The sequence below is a fragment of the Pongo abelii genome, chromosome 6 (assembly GCF_028885655.2).
Source record: "Pongo abelii isolate AG06213 chromosome 6, NHGRI_mPonAbe1-v2.0_pri, whole genome shotgun sequence".
Taxonomy (NCBI): Eukaryota; Metazoa; Chordata; class Mammalia; order Primates; family Hominidae; genus Pongo; species Pongo abelii.
The window spans coordinates 101,604,023-101,626,646 of record NC_071991.2 but is presented as its reverse complement, the minus strand read 5'-3'; the positions used below and the strand labels follow the sequence as shown (position 1 = coordinate 101,626,646).

General features: G+C 42.4%; 1 protein-coding gene across 1 annotated transcript in view; it reads right to left on the bottom strand.

The window, feature by feature from the left end:
- Positions 1-12,850: 12,850 nt before the first annotated feature.
- Positions 12,851-22,624, bottom strand: part of LHFPL3 (LHFPL tetraspan subfamily member 3) — a 591,478-nt gene continuing 581,704 nt past the window's right edge. The window contains exon 3 of the mRNA XM_054559650.1: positions 12,851-12,904. Coding sequence (XP_054415625.1) covers positions 12,876-12,904 — 29 coding nt within the window. The 3' untranslated portion in view covers positions 12,851-12,875. The remainder of the gene's footprint in view (positions 12,905-22,624) is intronic.

Genomic DNA, 22,624 nt, shown 5'->3' with positions numbered 1-22,624 from the left:
AAGCCTGGCCAACATAGTGAAACCCCGTCTCGACTTAAAAATATAAAAAATTAGCCTGGCATGGTGGCGGACGCCTGTAATCCCAGCTACTCGGGAGGCTGAGGCAGGAGAATCGCTTGAACCCAGGAGGTGGAGGTTGCAGTGAGCTGAGATTGCGCCACTGAACTCCAGCCTGGCAACAGAGCGAGACTGCATCTCAAAAAGAAAAAAAAAAAAGAAAAAATAGATGTGGCACTACATTGCTGTTAAGAATAACCCTGTGGATCTATATAAATTTAGCATGTTGAAACTGTCAATGAAATGTATCACTAGATGGCAGTACAAACCAAGTTTTTAAAACTCCAACTGATTTTTAAATCTGCAAAATAAGTTAAACTGTAGGAAAGCAGCTGCATCATTTTTGACATGATAAGGGCAACTGTATTTAATTCAGAATTGATTTTAATCACCTAGAAGAGAATTCACAATCTTTGTTAAGTCAGAAGGCCTGACAAGTGTAAAGGCTTTTACAAGGAAAGCTGCTCCTAAAATGTAAAAAATTATTGCTTTGGAGGAAGCCAAAGTTTCAAGTAAATGTTTTGACTTGAGAAACTTTGCATCAGCAAGATAGCGTCACATCTACACACTTACTTTTTGAATTCTTTTAGTTTTCCAGCCTGGTTTGGCTAAGAATCACCCTTTACTCCATAATTACAAATGTAACAGCCAACTTTGTCCTCAGGTGAAGTACCCTTCAGTTAATGCCAGAGAAAAATCCAGTGCTTAAATAATGTGGGAAGTTAGGATTGACACACAGGTTGCTTTGACATCTGAGGCCCTGAACTTATTGACTTGTGGTGGGATAACGAAACAGATCTCACCTGTTAGAAGAGGATTCCCAACTTCTTCTTTGAGAGAAGAGTAGCAGGTAGTACGGGGTGAGGTAAACGCATTTACTTATCTTGGTTCATGAGGGTTTGGCTCTCATCTGATGAATTTTAATGTTCTAACTTGTATCCTGACTAGGTGAGAGAATTAATTTTCATTTCAGAGGAAGCTGTACACTTGCACCTGGATGCCAAATTCTTTCAAAAGAGAAAACTGACTTAGAAAAGGATTTTTCTTTTTGTTTTTCCTCCAGCTGACTTATGTAAGTTATTAGTCTTCTAGAAGGATCACAGGGAACCAGCATCAAAGAAATGGAATCCAGCTAATTCCTCCAAGAAACTGAAGTTTTCAGGACATGACTTGTGAAAGGCAAACATAAGCTGACATCTTTTCACGCTGAACAGCAAGAGCCAAAGTGTATCCGAAAAGCCATTGTCAAAACAAGGAGTGAGAACAGCTGGGGTCAAGACCTAATGAAGTGCAGCACTGAGCCTCCCTGAGCCTCAGATTCCTCATTTGTAAAATGAGCATAATAATACCTCACAGGGTAGTTACGACGGCGAATGAGATAATAGGCATGAAGGCACCTGTACACTCCACGGTGCTATCAGAATATTGACTATTAGTGCTTTCATCACAGGACTCCATCCAAACCTCTGCTTTCCCTCACTGCAGTAAGTGGTTGCCCTCCACCCACCCCCAATCTTCTAATAACGTACGCTGGAAACCCAAACATCATCTTTGTCCTGCTTCTCATCCCCCACCCCAATTGGTCTTTATCCACAGTCTCTTTTTTTTTTTCTTTTTTGAGACAGAGTCTCACTCTGTCACAGAGGCTGGAGTGCAGTGGCGCGATCTCGGCTCCCTGCAACCTCTACCTCCCGGGTTCAAGCGATTCTCCTGACTCAGCCTCCCAAGTAGCTGGGACTAGAGGCGCCCACCACCACACCCAGCTACTTTTTCTATTTTTAGTAGAGACGAAGTTTCACCATGTTGGCCAGGCTCTTGACCTTGAACTCCTGACCTGGTTTTGCTCCTGACCAGGCTCCTGGTCTTGAACTCCTGACCTCGTGATCCACCTGCCTTGGCCTCCCAAAGTGGTGGGATTACAGGCGTGAGCCACCGCGCCTGGCCCATCCCTCAGTCTCTATTTCCGTAACAGGAAGAATCTCCTAAGTGGGCTCTAATCTAGCCTTGCGTGACTCCATCCTGCTCACTATTAAAGAAATAAGCCTCTTAAAATCACACTTGGATTATTCTTTTCCGTTGTTCAGAAACTTTCAATGGTTTCCCATTGCCTGCAGAATAAAGTCCAACCTTCAAAGTAGCTGGAATTAAAAACCATTAACAATCTGGCCTCCCTACCTAAATAACATCAGTGAGAGGGCCACACAGAGAAGTCAGACAAGTGGAAATTAAAACATGTTTTACTGCTGATAAATGCTGTACTAGAGGATAGGTTATGTGGCCAAAAGAGTTTGCTGACAATTTCTGCTTCCCATTCCCCCAGTCTAGACCTTCGGACACAGTCCGCCTGAGGCTTGCCTTCCTCTCCGTGGTCATTTAAAGTTGACCCTACTCATCCTTTTCCCCCACTGCAGGCTTCCCAAGGGTTCCTGCAGCCCTTGGCATCTGTCTCACTCACCTGTCCCTTCACATGTTCTGCCATGATGTTTAGCTTCTTTCTTGAGAGTATGCCCTCTTCATAGAAGTCAGAAACTCCTGGCCCACTGGCTAAACCTGATCCCTAGAGGTTTTTCTGACTCTCACAATGTTGGTCTGCACCGTGTTTGACAATGCGTCAACTTACCTGACAATTCATATTCTATTTTTTTTTTTTTTTTAGAGGTGGAGTCTCACTCTGTAACCCAGCCTGGAGTGCAGTGGTGAGATCATAGCTCACTGCAGCCTTGACCTCATGGGCTCAAAAAGTCCTCCTGTTGGGACTACAGATGCTTACCACCATGCCTGGCTAATTTAAATTTTTTTTGTAGAGACAGGGTCTCACTGTATTGTCCAGACTGGTCTCAAATTCCTGGCCTCCACCAATCCTCCCACCTCATTCTCCCAAAGTGCTGGGATTATAGGCATGAGCCACTGCGTCCGCCTATATTCTAAAAAAATTCTGCTGAGAAACTAGGAAAGCTAGCAGCCTTGGTTTCTCAGGTTTGACTTGCAGCAATTGACTTCTTGTAAATGTTGCCTATATTGCTTTCTCTACCACCTCAACATCAACTTTTTCCTAATTCACTGCTCATATTTCTGCTATTTCATGAAGATTGCTCTTGTTAATGTCACCAAGAGCCTCCACAATTGCCAAATCCAGTAGTTTGTCTCTGCTTTTGTCTTACTTGCCCTTTCGGCAGCGTTTGCCACTTAATCATGCTTTTCTTTTTTCTTTTTTAGACAGGATTTCACTCTGTCACCCAGGCTGGAGTGCGGTGGTGCAATCTTGGCTCACTGAAACCTCTGCCTCCTGGGTTCAAGCTATCCTCCCACCTCAGCATCCCGAGTAGCTGGAACTACAGGCGAGGGCCACCATGCCTGGCTAATTTTTGTATTTTTAGTTGACCAGGCTGGTCTCAAACTCCTGACCTCAGGTGATCTGCCCACCTTGGCTTCCCAAAGTGCTGGGATTACAGGCATGAGCCACCATGCCTGGTCGACACTTAATCATTCTCTACTTGTTTTTTTAAAATTTTCTTTTTACAATGTCACTCTCAGGATATCTACTTTTTAAAATACTTTTTCTCCCCCTTGGATTCCCTAACAACCCATTTTGCGGGTCCCTCTTAATCTACTTTGCTGACTCCTGTCCAAGTCAGGTGGTCTGGGCTTGGTCTAGCATCCTCTTCTCTATTTGTACATTATTCCTAAATGATTTCATCTAGTGTCAAAGCTTTAAAAGCTATCTATTTGCCATGACTACTAACTTTGGATTTGTAGCCTCGGCTCCTCCCTAGAACTCTACTAATGGCCTACTTGATATCTAAAAACGAATTTCTTTCTTTCTTTTTTTTTTTGAGACAGAGTCTCACTCTGTCACCCAGGCTGGAGTGCAATGGCGTGATCTTTGCTCACTGCAACCTTCGCCTCCTGGGTTCAAACAATTCTCCTGCCTCAGCCTCCCAAGTAGGCATGAGTAGGATTGCTAATTTTTGTATTTTTAGTAGAGACGGGGTTTTGTCATGTTGGCCAGGCTGGTCTCAAAACTCCTGACCTCAGATGATCCGCCCGCCTTGGCCTCCCAAAGTGCTAGGATTACAGGCGTAAGCCACTGCTCCTGGCTATGAATTGAATTTCTAATAAGCAGCTTAAACTTAAACTTCACAAAAAAGAAGTTTTGGAGTTTTATCTCCCAAACCCCTGCTTCTTCTCCTCTTCTTCCTTTCTCAGTAAATAGCACCACTATCTACCCTCAGAGCAAAAAAAAAACCTAGTAGCTCTCTCTCCTCATCTTCTACATTCAATCCCTCAACAAGTCTTATGTTCCAAAAACACACTTCTCTTTAGCAGATGCCATGATGTGCTACGCAGAGCCCTTCCCAGGACTGCAGGACTTATTCCCACAGCTGCTGGGCATGCTGCTACCTCACAGCCCTCTGCCTTCTCTGCAAATTGCCCTCAGCTGCAGAGAGCCACCTTACCCAAGATCACATCCCTTCCTGATTGCATATAAAGGCCCACTCCCTCAGTAACCCAAGACAACTCTGGAAGGCCACCCCAGCACATTCCAGTGCTGCATGTGGGGTCAGCTAAGGCCCTCATGGAGACTGCCTCAGAGCCCAGCATCTCCTCCTGCCTAGATTGTGTCCTTCCCTTCCCTTCTGGAAACCAAATCTGCAACATTATCCCAAGTGTACCTGCCTCTTTCCATCTTGCTGTTACGATTTTGGTTAAGCCACTACCTTCTCTCACCTTGACTGCTGCATTGCCTTTCCCCGTCTCCTTGCTTTTGCTCTTCATTCGACCATTCATTTTTTTCACAGCTGTCAGCTATTGATACTGTTTTGCTCTGTCCCCACCCAAATCTCATTTTGAATTGTAACCCCCACAATTCCCGGTATTGTGGGAAGAACTCGGTGGGAGGTGACTGAATTTTGGGGGCGGGTCTTTCCTGTGCTGTTCTCGTGATAGTAAATGAGTCTCATGTGATCTGATGGTTTATTTATTTATTTTATTTTATTTATTTATTTTTTGAGACAGAGTCTCGCTCTGTCGCCCAGGCTGGAGTGCAGTGGCGCGATCTTGGCTTACTGCAAGCTCGGCCCTCTGGGTTCACACCATTCTCCTGCCTCAGCCTCCTGAGTAGCTGGGAATACAGGCGCCCGCCACCTTGCCTGGCTAATTTTTTGTATATTTAGTAGAGATGGGGTTTCACCGTGTTAGCCAGGGTGGTCTAGATTTCCTGACCTCGTGATCCCCCCGCCTCCACCTCCCAAAGTGCTGGGATTACAGGCGTGGGCCACCGCACCCGGCGAGATCTGATGGTTTAAAAAAAACAAGAGCTCCCCTGCACAAGCTCTCTCTTTGCCTGCTGCCATTCATGCAATATGTGACTTGCTCCTTCTTGCCTTCTGCCATGATTGTGAGGCCTCCCCAGCCATGTGGAACTGTGAGTCCAATTAAACCTTTTCTTTTGTAAATTGCCCAGTCTTGGGTACGTCTTTATCAGCAGTATGAAAATGGACTAATACAGCTATGTTTTATTTTTTATTTTTTTAGGGATAGAGTCTTGCTCAGTCCATTCTTAGCTGGAGTACAGTGGCACAATCATAGCTCACTGCAGCTTCAAACTCCTGGGCTGAAGCAGTCCTCCCACCTCAGCCTCCCACCTCAGCCTCACGAGAAGCTGGGACTACAGGCATGCGTTATCATGCCAGGCTGATTTTTGTTTTTTATTTTTTTCAAGATGGGGGTCTTCATACGTTGCCCAGGTTGGTCTAGAACTCTTGGCTTCAAGCGATCCTTTTGCCTTGGCCTCCCAAAGTGCTGGGTTACAGGTGTGAGCCACTGCACCCAACCCTAGTTATCTTTTTAAGATATTCTGTTTATTTTATCTTATTTCATTAGATTATATTTGATACAAAAAATGTAACATATATACAATTTAAGAAGTGTAAAACAAATGAGCCTATGAACTGTCCACTCAAGTTCTGAACTATTGACATAGCCTGTATGCATTTCCCTGATTGTAATCCCTCCCTACTCTCCAGAAGTAACCACAATTCTGGATTTTTTTTTTTTGTTATTCCTATACTTACATCTTTATAATTGTAGCATAGATGTATTTATTGCTAAACAATATACAGTTTAGTTTTTCTTTTTTTTTGAGATTTATATGTGGAGCCATAGTATATTTTCTGCAATTTGTTTTTTTCCCCATTCAACATTATATTTCTGATCTAATGTAATCATTTATATTGATGTTTGTAACTGAGGTTTATTCATTTCCATGCTTACAGAGGTATTAAATTAGTCAATTAAAAATACTGCAAATTGTAAATAGTTTATTTATCTTTGTTGATGGACATTTTCCTTATATTTTTAGCCATCTGTTAGACGAAGGTTTTCCATTTTTGTACATGGTTTTTGGTGCTTATGTGCAAGAATTTCTCCAGCATATATACCTAGGAATAAAATTGATGAATTTAGTGCATGCAAATGTTCAGTTGTAGAAGATAATGCCAAGTTGTTTTTCTTTTTCTCTCTTTTTTTTTTTTTTTGGACAGAGTCTCATTCTCACCCAGGCTAGAACCGCCTCCGGGGTTCAAGCAATTCCTGTGCCTCAGCCTCCGGAGTAGCTGAGATTACAGGCACACGCCACCATGCCCAGCTAATTTTTGTATTTTTAGTAGAGATGGTGTTTCACCATGTTGGCCAGGCTGGCCTCGAACTCCTGACCTCAAGTGATCCGCCCACCTTGGCCTCCCAAAGTTCTGGGATTACAGGGATGAGCCACTGCGCTTGGTCTATTTTGACAGTTATTTTATCTCAGCACTTTAAATATTTCATGCTAATGTATCTGGTATTTATTGTTGGTCCAGAAATTATTCCTTTGTAGGTGGTGCAAAGGATCAGCACAAGAGTTTTGACCTGCTCCGTTTCCGACCTGGGCCGGTTCACCCCTCCTTAGGCAACCTCGCGGTTCCCCGCTACAGGGAGGTCACCCTCTTGATGCTGAATTTAGCACGGACACCTGATGGGCACAGTGCACTGCTGCCCAGAGCTCCCAGGCTCAAGCCATCCTCCTGCCTCAGCCTCCAAGTCGCCACGACCACAGGCACACACCCTGAGGTATGCCATTTTTCTTTGGTTCTTGTTATGGTAGTTCCTCTGTCTTTTCCCTGTATTTTTACTGTCATGTCTTCCTTTATATTTATCTTGTTTGATATCTGTTGTGCTTCCTATATGTGTGGATTCATATCTTTATCATTTTTGAAAAATTTTCAGACATTTTCTATTCAAATATTGCCTTTCCCTTATTCTATTTCTCCTGTTGGAAATCTGGTTAGATGTCTGTGTCTTCTCTATTGTTTAACCTCTTTGTCATCTTCCAACCCCTTGGCTTTTTGTATTGTATTCTGTGTAATTTCTTTACACAGTAGATAGCTATCTACTACTAGTAGATAGTAGAAAGATAGTTCTACTACTAGTAGAAAGTAGAACTATCTACTAGTTCACAGCTCCTCTCTTCAGTTATACCCGTTTGTAATTTACACATTGTACTTTAAATTTCAATGATTATAGTTTTAATTTCTAAGACTTAAAAAATTTTCCTTCTAATCTATCTGATTATATGTAATGTACTCTTTATTGTATTCATTGTTTTAGATGCTGTCTTTATTTCCTTAACATGTAAAACATGATAATTTTATATTGTGTATCTGGTAATTCCACTATCTAAAATCTGTAGGGTAATAAGTCGGCTGTTAGTTATATCTGCTGATTATCGCTTATGGCTTATTTGTATATTTAGTAATTTTTATTTTTATTTTTGAGACGGAGTCTCGCTGTCTCCCAGGCTGGAGTGCAGTGGTGCGATCTTGGCTCACTGCAAGCTCCGCCCCCCGGGTTCACGCCATTCTCCTGCCTCAGCCTCCCGAGTAGCTGGAACTACAGGCGCCTGCCACCACCCCCAGCTAATTTTTTTTTTTGTATTTTTAGTAGAGACAGGGTTTCACCGTGTTCTCCAGGATGGTCTCGATCTCCTGACCTCGTGATCCGCCCGCCTCGGCTTCCCAAAGTGCTGGGATTACAGGCGTGAGCCACCGCGTCCAGCCATATTTAGTAATTTTAAAATTGCAATTGCATACTTTGTTGAGCTTAATTGGTGAGAGCTATGAGAGAGATGCTTTCCTCTAGACAACATATGCTTGTATCTGCCTGGTACCAGGGGCCCTAAAAAGCCCTTTAATTTCTTGGTTGGGGTTTCTTTGACCATATGGAGAGTGTAAGACTGAATTCCATACTCGACGGGGGCAGGCATATGATAAATTTCAAGGGGTCATTATTATTATTATTTTTCTGTCTAGAGCGAGTGTGGAGATGGTGTTCTTGATAGATTTCTTTTGCTAGCATGAGGATTTTTCCTAGACCACTCTTGCCTAGGATGTAGCCATCTTCAAGCATCCTGCTTTAGGATGTGAATGTCAAATTTAACTCACCTACTTCCAGTGGCCCAACGCTTAATCTTCCATTCCCTACTTTGTTATACAGATTTACCTTCAGGCAAGCCCAGTTTTTGCCTTTGCTTACATTTCACACCTAGTTTTCAGCTCACTTCACTTCTTTTTTGAAATGCTTTTGGAATTTCCCTTACTTTCTTGTAATCTAAGCTGTGTGTTAAAAATAAACTTATTGTAATTTATCTAAGATTTAATAGTATGGCATAAGAAAGGCTTTTTAGAGGCTGGGCTCAATGGCTCACGCCTGTAATCCCAGCACTATGGGAGGCCAAGGTGGGTGGATAATGAGGTCAGGAGTTCAAGACCAGCCTGGCCAACATGGTGAAACCCCATCTCTACTAAAAATACAAAAATTGGCTGGGCATGGTGGTGTGGAGGTTGTAGTTAGCCAAGATCGCCCCACTGCACTCCAGCCTGGGTGACAGCGCCAGATTCCATCTTAAAAAAAAAAAAAAAAAAAAAGTCTTTTTAGAGTGTCTAGTTTATACTGCTAGATGCAGAAACCAAAAGTAATCTTTTAGAAATGTGAAATAGTTTACATCACTCTTCTGCTTAAGATCCTCCAGTGACTTTTTCTCACACTGAAAATGTACAAACTATCCTGGCCTACAAAGCCCAGAGCTGGGTCCTAGCTTAGCCCACGTGGCTCCCCACTCTGCCACCTTGCCGTTCCCAGTATGGCATGCCTTCTGCTTTTTTCACATGTGGCTTTTAAACGTTTGTTCAGGTCTCACTCTAAATGCCACCTTTTCATGGAGGCCTTACCTGACTTCTCTCTCCATTTCTCTGTCAATCACCCTGTTTTAATTCTCTTTAGGGCATCTATTATTAGCTGATATTTTCCTGTCTATTGTCTGTCATCCCCTACTAGAACATAAGACCTATGAAAGGAAAGCAGGGTTTTGTGTGATTCACCACTATCTTCTCAGAGTTTAGAACAGTTCTTGGCACATAGTAGGAACTCAACACATATTTGTTGAATCATTAGAGCTGAGCGTTGACTACTTATTCCCTTTAAACAGGACCTAGGCTCTTCAGTGCTCCACAGTTCCCACTACTTCCTTTTAAAAATTTATTTTATTTTATTTAAAAAAATTATTGTTTTTTTTTATTTTCAGAGAAGGGATCTCACTATATTGCCTAGGCTGGTCTCACACTCCTGGACTCAAGTGATCCATCTGCCTCAGCCTCCCAAAGTGCTGGGATTAGAGGCCACTGTGCCAGGCCAGTTCCCACTATGCCCTATTATCTCCCCAGCTGAGCTTGCTTTGTGAATTTATTGGCCCTTGTACGCGTTTGAATTTTCAATCCCTGCTCATAAATGTCACTCTAATTGTCTTCAGGATCTTCAGAGCAGAGACTTTGTTTTATGTTTCTTTTCTTCCTTCAGTGTCTTGCATATAGTAGAAGGGGAAGGAATGAACATTCACTGAATATTCCCTACCTGTCAAGCACAACAACAGTATAGTTTAATTTATATCCTTACAACAATGCTATGGAGCTGAGTAATATTATTTATATCTGTTTTACCAATGAGGACACTGAGGCTTAGAGTTGTTCAGAGTCATATAGTAAACCAAGGATCAGGGATTGGAACCCACTCAGACAACATATACCCAGTATGAAGTGTTGTTGCTTCATATACCCAGTATGAAGGGTTGCTCATGTGCGAGGAATGGTTGGTTGTTTTCAATTTGCAAAGGGGAGATTGGGCAATTGGATATTACAGGTCAAGTTTTACTTGAGTAGTCCAGCTATTTATTTAGTTATCAATTTCATTCCACTGAGTGTATGGAGAATTAGCTGGAGATATTCCTACATTGGCCAGAAGAGGCTTTGGAGATGTTAACCATGCCTTCTACATGAGAGTCCTGCTGTTGACAGATATGGAATCCAACAGCAGGGAGATTTTCCGAGATAGTTACTTCAGTGGAACCATCAGCTGTCACCAGATCACTGGACAAAGACAGAAACTGAATGCACCAAATATGTACCACGCCACCAAAAATTATTTTAAGTAACAAAATCTTATTTTTATTTTTATTTTTTTACAGAAATTCAGATATTCCAACAAATTTCTTTACATTTCTTGGACCTTAAAAAAATTACACACAACTTTTGGACGCAATACAACAGAACAGAATGAGAAAGGGAGTCACTTTTTTTGTTTTTTTTTTTAAAAAGATAAAAACCTACTTCTTATATATAATTAACAATTAGTGATTTACATGTGTATTACCTATATACAAATGGTACATCGTCAATGACCCATCTTCAGAGCACTGTGGTATGCTAAATTACACTTAGGTTTTATGGCAAAAACTTTTTTAAAACATTCACATGTGGATAGGAAGTACTTTCTTAGTTTTGTTCACACCACTGTTAGTGATGTAGGACTCCTGATGGAATTTGTAGTTTGCATGGATTAGAGAAAGCCAATACCTTTTGTTTTTATTGTAGATAAAGTAGACAGGTACCTCCCTTCAAATAAAATATGAATTCTTGAAAAGTTGTGTGTAATTAAATTTAGTAAGTAGGGTGTTATGGATGCAGTAGGGAGCTAACACTTAAAGCAACAAATAATCCTCAGAATGACTAATACTTTAGTTGTACATACTAAGTATTCCCTTAATTTGGTTCTTTAGAAAAGCCACATCTCTGTGAATTGGGTTTTACTCCTTTGAGCACACCCATAATATGCTTTTAGCCATTTGAAACATAATGCCATTTATGGTGAAAAGATGGCCCGTACCAGAAACATTTGGCTAAAATAGGAATATGTTCCTAACAGAGAGAGGGTAAGAGAAGTGAACCCTGATCTGTATCACTTCTTGTGTTATCCTCCATCTGATGTTCTAGTGATATACACTGATTTGTTCTTAATTTTGAATATATGAATAAAAGCATTCTACATGTCCATGTTTTCTGCTCAGGTATAGAACATGGTTTGGCTTCCATTAAGTACCCTTGCATGTATTTTAGCTTGTGTTCATTCTCAGGCAATGGGCTATTTCAATATTAAATATTTCTTTGTTGTTGGATATTAGCAGGATATGTGGTGGGGGTGATGATGGGGGAAGCCTGGGAGCAAATAATTGTTGAAGTCAACTGGTTAGTTGTTAACTACTTCCAGATGTCAGCCAACTAAAATGAATCTGAGTATGTTTGAAACCAACATTAGTAAACAAAAAGGTAACTTATTCCTACTGAGTTTTTTTCAACCTGTATAAGTATATAGTCATTTATTTCTAAGGCTATTAAATTATTATTTATTTTGTTAGTACCACTTACTATTATTTAGAAATATGTTTAATGGAATGATTTTTAAAAAAATAAAAATGAGTGCCCATCAGTAAGGGAAATAGAAGACATGGATTTCTGATAACATGTATGGCAAAGAAATAGGAAAAAAGTAGGAGACATTTTAGATACTTATTTATAAAGTATATTAAATTCCTATGCATATACTAGGGAGAATTAGAAAAAAAGTGTTTATTTGATAGTAGCCTATAATATTACACGTGAGCTTCCAAGGTGAAAATGAACTTTTCCTATATTTTTCAGAGTTCCTTGATGCTGTTTCCTGAAAGATAGGGAAATCTATGTTGCTTGGGAACCTATGATGTAAAGATGTACTTCCTGTAATATACAGCTTGATGGAGTAATAGTATATGGCATAAACACTTTCTCAGTAATAACTTGTATGGACAGATTAAACAGAACACAGACCTGGTAAAAAGTTTGAAGCGTTACGTCTCTTAATAACTGAGTGGTTGTAACTAATTACACAGTAAAGTAAATGAACGGTAGAGATGAAGAACCAAAGGTCACGGCTCCTATGAAAACATTCAGAGGCATTTTCTAAGATGCTTCCTCAATAAATGATGCTTGATCAGCCCCTTGGCTATTGAGATAGGAATAATTTAGAACTAACTGCCTTTTTAAAATTCTGTTGAAAGGTTAAAGCTTTTTGTTTTCAGTTTGATTTAAAAAGGACAGTTTACAAACCTCAGTACGTATATATTTTACATGTTAACTCTAGAGCATTTATATTCCTCTTCCTTAATATATTTCCTGAATATGATTTTTCATGAACGTTTTCTGATCTCATCCAATGAGTTTCCAATGAGCTGGTGTTTAATCCACGATCACATCTCTTTCCAGAAAATCACTCCCATCTCTGCTGATCTAGATTTAGAAAGTGCGTTGACAAGTGAATGTTCCATTCTTGTTCATATTCATCTATATACTCTGATCTCTCTCAGGCATATTCCTTCTTGATGTTGATGTACAAAAGCTGTTATTCGATTTGTTTTGTGCTCATTCTAGAGAATATTGGCTTAGCAGAACTGCAGAAATGGGAGGGAAGAGAGAGAAAAAGGGTGGGGGGAGAGAAAAAATACATCATTTTCTGTCTGCAAGATTTTTGTGCATAATATTTGTCATGGAAAAACTATACCAATGAATGGTTCAAATGCATTTTGCATTTGTTACCAAACAATACTGAAAAGTTTGAGATTTCTGTTCCATTCAACCCACAGTATAGTCTTCCCAGCAAGAAGAACATGCGTATTCCCTCCATCTGGGTCAAGATTAGAGGCTGCTTTGAAGGAGCAAGGAAAAATGTGGACCATTCCCAAGTATCACTGACTTTTCTGCTTAGCATGGAAAAACGTGTCACTTGAGTGTTTTCCTTTCCTTTCCAAGTTTTATTTATTTGAACTCAACATTATAGCAGCTATAGAAGAAATTATTATAAAGATTAATCACCCACAATTCAATCACTTGAACACAACTGTTTTCTTTCAGACCCCAGGGTAGTGACACCCATACCTGCGGGAGGAAGAGGGGAGAAGGAAGCCTCTGGCAGGGCAGATGTCTCCCTGGGAAGATCCTGAGCTCTCTTACAGGAAGGGAACATTTGCGGCCAGTTTCACAAAACCTGTATCAATACAGCTAGACCTCAAACAGTATGATTAACCCTATTCTTTGAATGATTTTCATAGATTTTTGTCACTGTGAACCAGGGGTTAAGGGTATCTTATATATTGGGAAGTTGGGTAAATACAGCTAGCTGGTCACGGTGTGGCATATTTGGGCCAAAAGGAAACAGCCTGTTAGGCTTTGCATCATAGAGCACTTTATTTTTTATTTATTTGTTTTTATTTTTATTTACTTTTGAGATGGAGTCTCACTCTGTCACCCAGGCCAGAGTGCAGTGGCATGATCTTGGTTCACTGCAACCTCTGCCTCCCAGGTTCAAGTGATTCTCCTGCCTCAGCCTCTCGAGTAGCTGGGATTACAGGCATGTGCCACCACACCTGGCTGATTTTTGTATTTTTAGTAGAGACAGGGTTTTGCCATGTTGGCTAGGCTGGTCTCGAACTCCTGACCTCAAGTGATCCACCTGTCTCGGCCTCCCAAAGTGCTGGGATTATAGGCATGAGCCACTGTGCCCAGCCGAGGTTTTGTATCACAGAGCACTTTAAAACACAAGATAAGATATGGTTTCTGAATGTGTGCTAGAAAATCCTCTGGATCATTCTGTTGTTGTTTTTGGTATGTTCCCCCTTGTTTTTCAACACACTTAAAAAATCGTATCCACATTATGATCTTAATGAACTTTTCTCAGCAAGAGAACTCACGGTTACTTTAATGTACCCAGACTACACAGAGGATAATTGAAATATGATCATGTCATAATGATGATTAGTCTATAATGATTATCTGAGATTGAGTCATGCTGGCAGAAGCCCTACGGAAAGGAATACTTTCTTTAGATATTATTAAAAGCAGAACAATCAACCACTGTGGAAAGCAGTTTAGAAATTTCTCCAAGAACTTAGAACTATCATTCAACCCAGCAATCCCATTAGTGGCTATATGCCCAAAGGAAAATAAATCCTTCTACCAAAAAGACACATGCACTCATATGTTTGTTGCAGCACTATTAGCAATAGCAAAGACATGGGATCAACCTAGGGGCCCATCAGTAGTGGACTGGATAAAGAAAATGTGGTACATATACACCATGGAATACTATGTGGCCATAAAAAAATTGGCTGGGCACTGTGGCTCATGCCTGCAATCCCAGCACTTTGGGAGGCCAAGGTGGGCGGATCACCTGAGGTCAGGAGTTGAAGACCAGCCTGGTCAATATGGCGAAAACCCATCTCTACTAAAAATACAAAAATTAGCTAGGCATGGTGGCAGGCATCTGTAGTCTCAAGCTACTTGGTAGGCTGAGGCAGGAGAATCACTTGAACCCGGGAGGCAGGGGTTGCAGTGAGCCGAGATCACACCACTGCACTCCAGCCTGGGTGACAGAGCAAGACTCTGTCTCAAAAAAAAAAAAAAAAGTATAAGTAGAGGGATGAATAGGGAGACCACAGAGGGCCATCTATGTGTGTGTGGGGCAGGGGAAAAGGGGGTCAGGAGGGTAGTCCTCATTTTCTTGAGGTTCTCAAGTAAGTACACTCCTAATTTCATAATAGAAAAGCCTGCTTTGGTGTGAATCATTTTTTGGCATCCATGAACCAGAGACTCCCTGTTCTCTCTCCTTGGTGCTAAGCTGCCTGGTTTGACTTTATGACATCACAGGATGAAGGAAAAGTAAGATTGCCAAGAAGGAAGTACATGTATCTAAGGCTGCATCCCAGTCAGGGTGAGACCTGTTCTCACTGGGCTGGGAAGGGAGCAGTGACTGTTGAAAGGACTTTAGATCAGACCCCAGGGTAGTGACACCCATACCTGCGGGAGGAAGAGGGGAGAAGGAAGCCTCCGGCAGGGCAGATATCTCCCTGGGAAGATCCTGAGCTCTCTTACAGGAAGGGAACATTTGCGGCCAGTTTCACAAAACTTTCTCTTTCTCCTTCATCATCTGGGCCCACAGCCTGGGGCCTGACCCTAACAGGTCATTCCTCAACAACCCTTCTTGAATCTGCTCTGGTCTTGGGTCACCAGTGGCCTTCATATGGCCAATTCCCTCATTAGATCCCTCGCTGTAACCTCACTCTTTTTGTTTTTCTTGAGACAGAGTCTCACTCTGTTGCCCAAGCTGGAGTGCAGTGGCGTGATCTCGGCTCACTGCAACCTCCACCTCCCTGATTCAAGTGATTCTCCCACCTCAGCTTCCCAAGTAGCTGGGATTACAGGCGTGCACCACCACGCCCAGCTAATTTTTGTATTTTTAGTAGAGACAGGGTTTTGCCATGTTGGCCAGGCTGGTCTCGAACTGCTGAGCTCAGGTGATCCATCCACCTTGGCCTCCCAAAGTGCTGGGATTATAGAAGTGAGCCACCACGCCCGGCCTAATCTCACTATTGATTAGTCAGTCCTTCATTCCTAAAGCTCTCTTCTTCTCCCTCGTCCCCCTCCTCCTCCTCCTGCTCTTCCTCCTCCTCCTCCTCCTCTCCCTCCTCCTCTTCCTCTTCTTCTTTTTGAGACAGAGTCTTACTCTGTGACTCAGGCTTCTTGACTACAGCGGCACGATCATAGCTCACTGCAGCCTCTACCACTTCCAGGCTCAAATGATCCTCCCACCTCAGCCTCCCACATAACTAGGACCATAGGCACGCATTACCATGCCCAGCTAATTTTAAATTTTTTTTTGTGGCAATGGGGTCTCATTATGTTGCGCAGGCTGGTCTCAAACTCCTGGACTCAAGTGATCCTCCCACCTTGGTCTCCTGAAGTATTGGGATTACAGGCATGAGCCACTGCACCTGGCCATTAAAGGTTTCTTCTTTGTTGAGTATTGTCAACCCTGGGACTGTACTTCTGACCCACAGTATCTGTGGTGGGCAGGGAGCTGAGAAGTAAGTGGGAAAATGAAAGTGTGAAGCCAGTGAGCCAGGCCTGGAATAGGGTGAGGCAAGTGAGTGCCTAGGGTATAAAATTTAAGGAGCTCACTTGCAGGGTCATGCAAGTGTGAGGTGAGTGCTTCTTTAAAACTTGCAGGGCCAGTCATGGTAGCTCATGCTTGTAAACCCAGCACTTCGGGAGGCTAAGGTGGCAGGATTGCTTGACCCAGGAGTTCAAGACCAGCCTGGGCAAGATAAGGAGATGCTGTGTCTACAAAAAATAAAAAAAAATTAGCCAGGTGTGATGGTGCACACCAGTGGTCCCAGCTATTTGGGAGGTTTAGGTGGGAGGATCGTTTGAGACCAGGAGGTCGAGGCTGCAGTGAGCCATGAACGCACCACTGCATTCCAGACTGGATGACAGAGCAAGACCCTGTCTCAAAAAACAAGCAAACAAGAAAACAAAAAAACAAAAAAACAAAAAAGCTTGCCCCCTAGGTACCTAGCTTGCCTCACCCTAATCCCAGCCTTGCCCAAGAGTGCACGCTGGGAATGTTTGCTTGGATTTGAATTACTTAGACACTGTGACCAGAGCATTTTTTTTCTTCCTACTGCATGACACCAGCACGCAACAGAAACCCCAGGTCATGCAGAAGTTCTGCAGATTCTTAGGCTGAATAATAATAACCAGCAGTGATCAGAACACAACCACTCCCCACAGAATATCAGGAAAACACTTTGTTGGGGGAGTAAAATTAGAATGTTATTACAACTACTTAGATAGTATGCATAATGAAGAGTTTTCCACCTGAAGGCTTGGCAAGGACTAGCTCTGCAAACAGATTTGTAAAGAGAGTAAGTGGAAGGAAATAGAAGTCAGAATTTTCCTCTCCAGATATGGCCATCACTCCTTCAGTCTTAAGACCGTGAGACACGAGGACAATTTGCAGAATTTGGTGGAAGCATCAGTGTGGTGTAATCGCCACCTTGTGAAACATTCTGCTCTTTAAAAAACTTTGCTAACATTTCCCATGCACCATGGATGTTGCCTATCAGGGGAGGTAATTTAAAAGATGTCACATTCTCCCAGGTTTGTACAGAGCAGGAATGAATAAATAAGTCATTCAATGCTGCTTTGGATCTTTGTTCAGTCAGGTTTGTCCTTGTAACATGTCATGGGCTCGGAGTTGCCCATGTTACATTTCCAAAGGGCTCTTTGCAAATCCTTTTCAAAGCTGTCATTTGAATCACTGCTCATGAGTGCAGCATTTATAATGGCCCTATTGTCCAGGCTATCTAAATGCTACTTGGCTGAATTTTCTACGTGTTTACAGATGTTGAAATGTCTCCTGTGGTTGGTTTCTGCTCATTGTTCCTATCTGACCTTTTTAATTAGGGTCTGGAGCCCCCACAGTCAGGAGAGCTGACTCCTCCTATCTCCCTTTGGATCTGACATACCAATTTCAACACAGGAGACGATGGAGGATAATTACTAAAATTATTCTAGCTACTTATGCAGCTCTTCGGTGAGAAGGGGCAGAAAATGGCCTAAGAGTGGCCTTGATAATTCTGTGCTATTTCTGTATGCAGTGGACAATGAGACTTTGACACAAGGCATAACACTTTCTCATGTGTTTTTTTCTTTGGAAAGTAAGTATTTCACAAGAAGGGATTTCAATTAATTCACGAACATCTCTTTCTCTTCTTCTTCCACTCCTTCCCTTAAGGAACACTGTGAAATATATTAAAAGCAAGAAAACAGGCACAATTACTTGGCAGGCCTTACCCAGGCACATTGAAAATAGAATGTTGCTGCTGATTTATAAATCCTAATAATATTAACTGTCCAGTTTTGGCATGAAGCCATTCCATATTTTACATAGGTTGAAAGGCTTTTACTATTGAAGCCCAAAAGATGGTCCATGGCAGGGTGAAGTGTAGCATCCTTGACTCTTAGTGCATTTGACGAGAACTAATAAATTGGTGGCCAGGTGCAGCGGTGGCTCACGCCTGTAATCCCAGCACTTTGGGAGGCCAAGGCAGGCAAATCACCTGAGGCCAGGAGTTCAAAACCAGCGTGGCCAACGTGGTAAAACCCTGTCTTTACTAAAAATACAAAAATTAGCCAGGTATGGTGGCAGGTGCCTGTAATCCTAGCTACTTGGGAGGCTGAGGTAGGAGAATCACTTGAACCCAGGAGGCAGAGGTTGCAGTGAGTTGAGATCATGCCACTGCACTCCAACCTGGGTGACAGAGTAAGACTCCATCTAAAAAAATAACTAGTAAATTAATAAATTAGGTGGTGATCCTAATGTTCTGTCCCTACTTTAGTGACTGACATGCACTTTCCTGAAAGTGCTGTCCTTTGAAATACTTTGAAAACGTTGGCTTTTCAAAATAATAAATTCATCTCTGTTCATTGTCATCTAGTATTGAGCTTCATACGTGTTCCTTTAAGCTTCCTCTCCTTCCTGTGTGGGAAAGACTACCAGCTTTGTATCATTTCCCCGTTTCTTGATTCTGTCCTTACTTCCCTTCCTGCCAGAGGTACTCTCTCTCTCTCAGTGAGGTCTGTCCCACAGGCGTTCTTTCTCCAAACATCATCTTGAAATCAATTGGCCTTCCTTGATAATGTTTCCTGATTTTCTCGGCGGCATATAGTTCAGTGGTTAAATGTGTGTGTTCAGGAGCCATTCTCCCCGGCTTTCAACTCTAATTCAACAACTTACCAGCTGGGTAACTCTAGAGAAGATGTTTTACATATCTGTGCTTCAATTTCCCCATTCGAAAGGCTGGGGTACTTCTTTTCCAACCTGTCCTGAAGATTGAAATGATGCTTATAAGGTATTTATAACAGAAAGTATAAACCTGGCACATAGAAAGAGCTCAATAAATATTGACAGTATATATATATATATATATAAATATATATATATATTAGAGATGGGGTCTCACTCTGTCACCAAGGCTGGAATGCAGTGGCAAAATCACAGCTCACTGCAGACTTGACTTTCTGGGCTCAAGCGATTTTCCCACCTCAGCCCTGTAAGTAGCTGGGACTACAGACACATACCACCATGCCTAGCTTTTTGTATTTTTGTAGAGATAGAGTTTTGTTGCCAAGGCTGGTCTTGAACTCCTGGGCTCAAGCGATCCACCTGCCTCAGCCTCCCGAAGTGCTGAGATTATAGGCGTGAGCCATCATGCCTAGCCAATAATTTTTTTTTTTAGAGACAGTGTCTCATGCTGTCACTGAAGCTGGAGTGTAGCGTCAAGATGACAGCCCACTGCAGCCTCAAACTCCTGAGCTCAAGCAGTTCTTCCACCTCAGCCTCCCAGAGTGCTGGGATTACAGGCATGAACCACTGCGCCTGGCCCTTTCCAGCTTCGTGGCCCATAAATGTCTTTCTGAAGGAACTGGAAGCCATATCTTTGAAATGTAAACGTCAGAGGAGATTGTGCCCCTCTCTCCCAGTTTCTGAGTGAGGGCAGGAGCCTAACTTTGGTAGGTGCCTTCCTTCCAGTTGTAAAACCACCTGTCATAAAGACAAGAGAAGTTTATTTTCCCTTTGTATAAAACCAATTAATTAACATAATCACCTTCAATTACCAGGTGAATTTAGGATGCACTATGTGTAATAAATGGTGCTGCCAAGTCCTCTTACTTGAGGACTAGTTATTGTGTGTCTTGAGAACTTTTATGTAATGGGTGGCACTGGCTGTATAAAAGGGTGAGATTTCGGCTAGGCACAGTGGCTCACACTTGTAATCTCAGCACTTTGGGAGGCTGAGGCGGGCAGATCACCTGAGGTCAGGAATTCGAGACCAGCCTGGCCAACTGTTGAAACCCTGTCTCTAATAAATACAAAAGTTAGCGGGGCGTGGTGGTGGGTGCCTGTAATCCCAGCTACTAGGGAGGCTGAGGCAGGAGAATTGCTTGAGCCTGGGAGGTGGAGGTTGCAGTGAGCCGAGACGGTGCCGCTGTACTCCAGCCTGGGCAACAGAGCGAGACTCTGTATCAAAAAGAAAAAAAAAAAAGGGGGGTGACATTTCTTTCTGTCAGCAATCTCTTAGCAAATTGCCTGTGATGTGGATCCCATTCTGGTTTAATTCTTATTCAGTAATATACCTTTTCTTTTTCTACTACCTTTATGGAAAGGTTTTCTGGGTTGGGAGAAGATGTTGTTATTAATTATATTACCTGAACAAAGTATATTGATATATCTGTGTTTATGCATCTAATTGCTTTATTTAATGCTTTATTTAATCCTCTTTTAGCAAGGAATTTACAATAGAAAGGATTGTCTTTTGCAAATTTCTCAGAAAGCACTAGAATCTGTGTATTTAATAAGTAGATTACTAACAATTATCTATAAAAACACAACTGTTGTTCCCCTTTCTTCTAACTACTCTGTAAGTTTCAGTGATATTGTGGTAAGGTACAGCTCTTTAAAACCTTAAAGAGCATTCTCTCCTCCAGGAAGCTGTGAGGCTTTCGTTTGTTAGCATGTGAACCTATGGTCTTAGTGAATCTTTAGCAGGCAGAGAGTTCAGGATCATGAAGTTTTACATGCCTTTATTACCACAAATTTAATAGTCCTGGTCCTAATTATCCTTATAGGTGTTTATTGTAATGAAATAAGACATTTGAGTATGATGTATGCTTCCTCTCTAGACCAAAGGGAAGCGGACTGCAGAGTCCAGAGGCAATTTATAACCAAGATCTAATGAACACGCACACATAAGCACACACACCCACGGCCCTGTGAGAGAAGTAACTAAGAATTAAGGCATTTAGTAGCTGTGCAATACATCACCGGCTGGCTGACACTGGTTAGCCACAAATGACGTAGCAGTCATGGAAAGCCAGAGACTGCTAAATAGAATTTTAGAATTTTGGGGCTTTCTAAAATGCAGAAATAAACAGATTGTTCTTCAGCTTAAAACTTTTTTTTTTTTTTATGAGATGGAGTCTCACTCTCTCAACTGGGCTGGAATGCAGTGGTGCAATCTTGGCTCATTGCAATCTCTGCCTCCCGTGTTCAACTGATTCTCCTGCCTCAACCTCCCAAGTAGCTGGGACTACAGGTGTGCGCCACCATGCCCAGCAAATTTTTGTATTTTTAGTAGAGATGGGGTTTCATCCTATTGGCCAGGCTGGTCTTGAACTCCTGACCTCAAGTGATCCACCTGCCTTGGCCTCCCAAAGTACTGGGATTACACGCATGAGCCACCGAGCCCGGCCCAGCTTAAAACTTTTTAGCAGTGATACCTTCTACTGAATATGCATGACTGCCTAGCACAGCTAATGAGGCCTCCTGTGGCCTCTCCCTGCTCCAGCCCCTCCTCTGGGGTTTCCCACCTCAGACTGCGCTCCAGGCCCCTGGATGTGTTCTACCTCTGGGCCTTTGCTCCTTCTGCTGGAAAAGCCCTTCCTCCAGTTTTCTAACTGGTGAACACCTGTTCATGTTTCACATTTCATCATTTCATCTTAGGTTGCTTCCCTGGGAGGCATTTCCTGAACTGTTCTTATCTTTTTTGGGTCTCTGTTTTGCCCCAGTCATCTGTTAATGGAGCTCACCTTTTGGACAGTGTGCTTCTCAAGTGCAAGGGCTGCTTCACCCATCCAAGTGGTAACTGGGCCTGACCCTGCTTAGCTTCTGAGATCAGACAAGACTGGGCATGTTCAGGTGGGTATGGCTGCAGACAACGGGCATTTTCGAGAAGCCACCGTGTCCCTAGCACCCAGAGGAGAGCCTGGCACATAGTTGCTGCTCAACAACCCCTGGTGTTTACTGAAAGGAGCCTTAGGCTGTGGACTGAATTGTGTCTCCCAAAGTGTAAATATTGAAGCCCTAACCCCCAATGCAACTGTATTTGGAGATAGCACCTTTAAGAGGACAATTAAGATAAAATGAGATCTTCAGGGTGGGGCCCTAATCCAATATGACTGATCTCTTTATAGGAGTAAGAAATACCAGGTGCGCATGCTCAGAGAAAAAGCCATCTGAGGACACAGCAAGAAGGCGGCCATCTACAAGCCAAGGAGAGGGGCCTCAGGAGAAATCGAACCTGTCACACCTTGATCTTGGATTTCCAGCCTTCAGAACTGTGAGAAAGTAAATTTCTGTGTTCAAGCTACCAGGTCTGTGGGATTTTTACGGCAGCCCTAGCAGACTAAGACAGGCATCAATGGTTCCAATGTTTTCATTTTTTTTCAGGTAAGCAGAGTGAAGCCCAGAGAGATGAAGCAATTTGCCCAAAGTC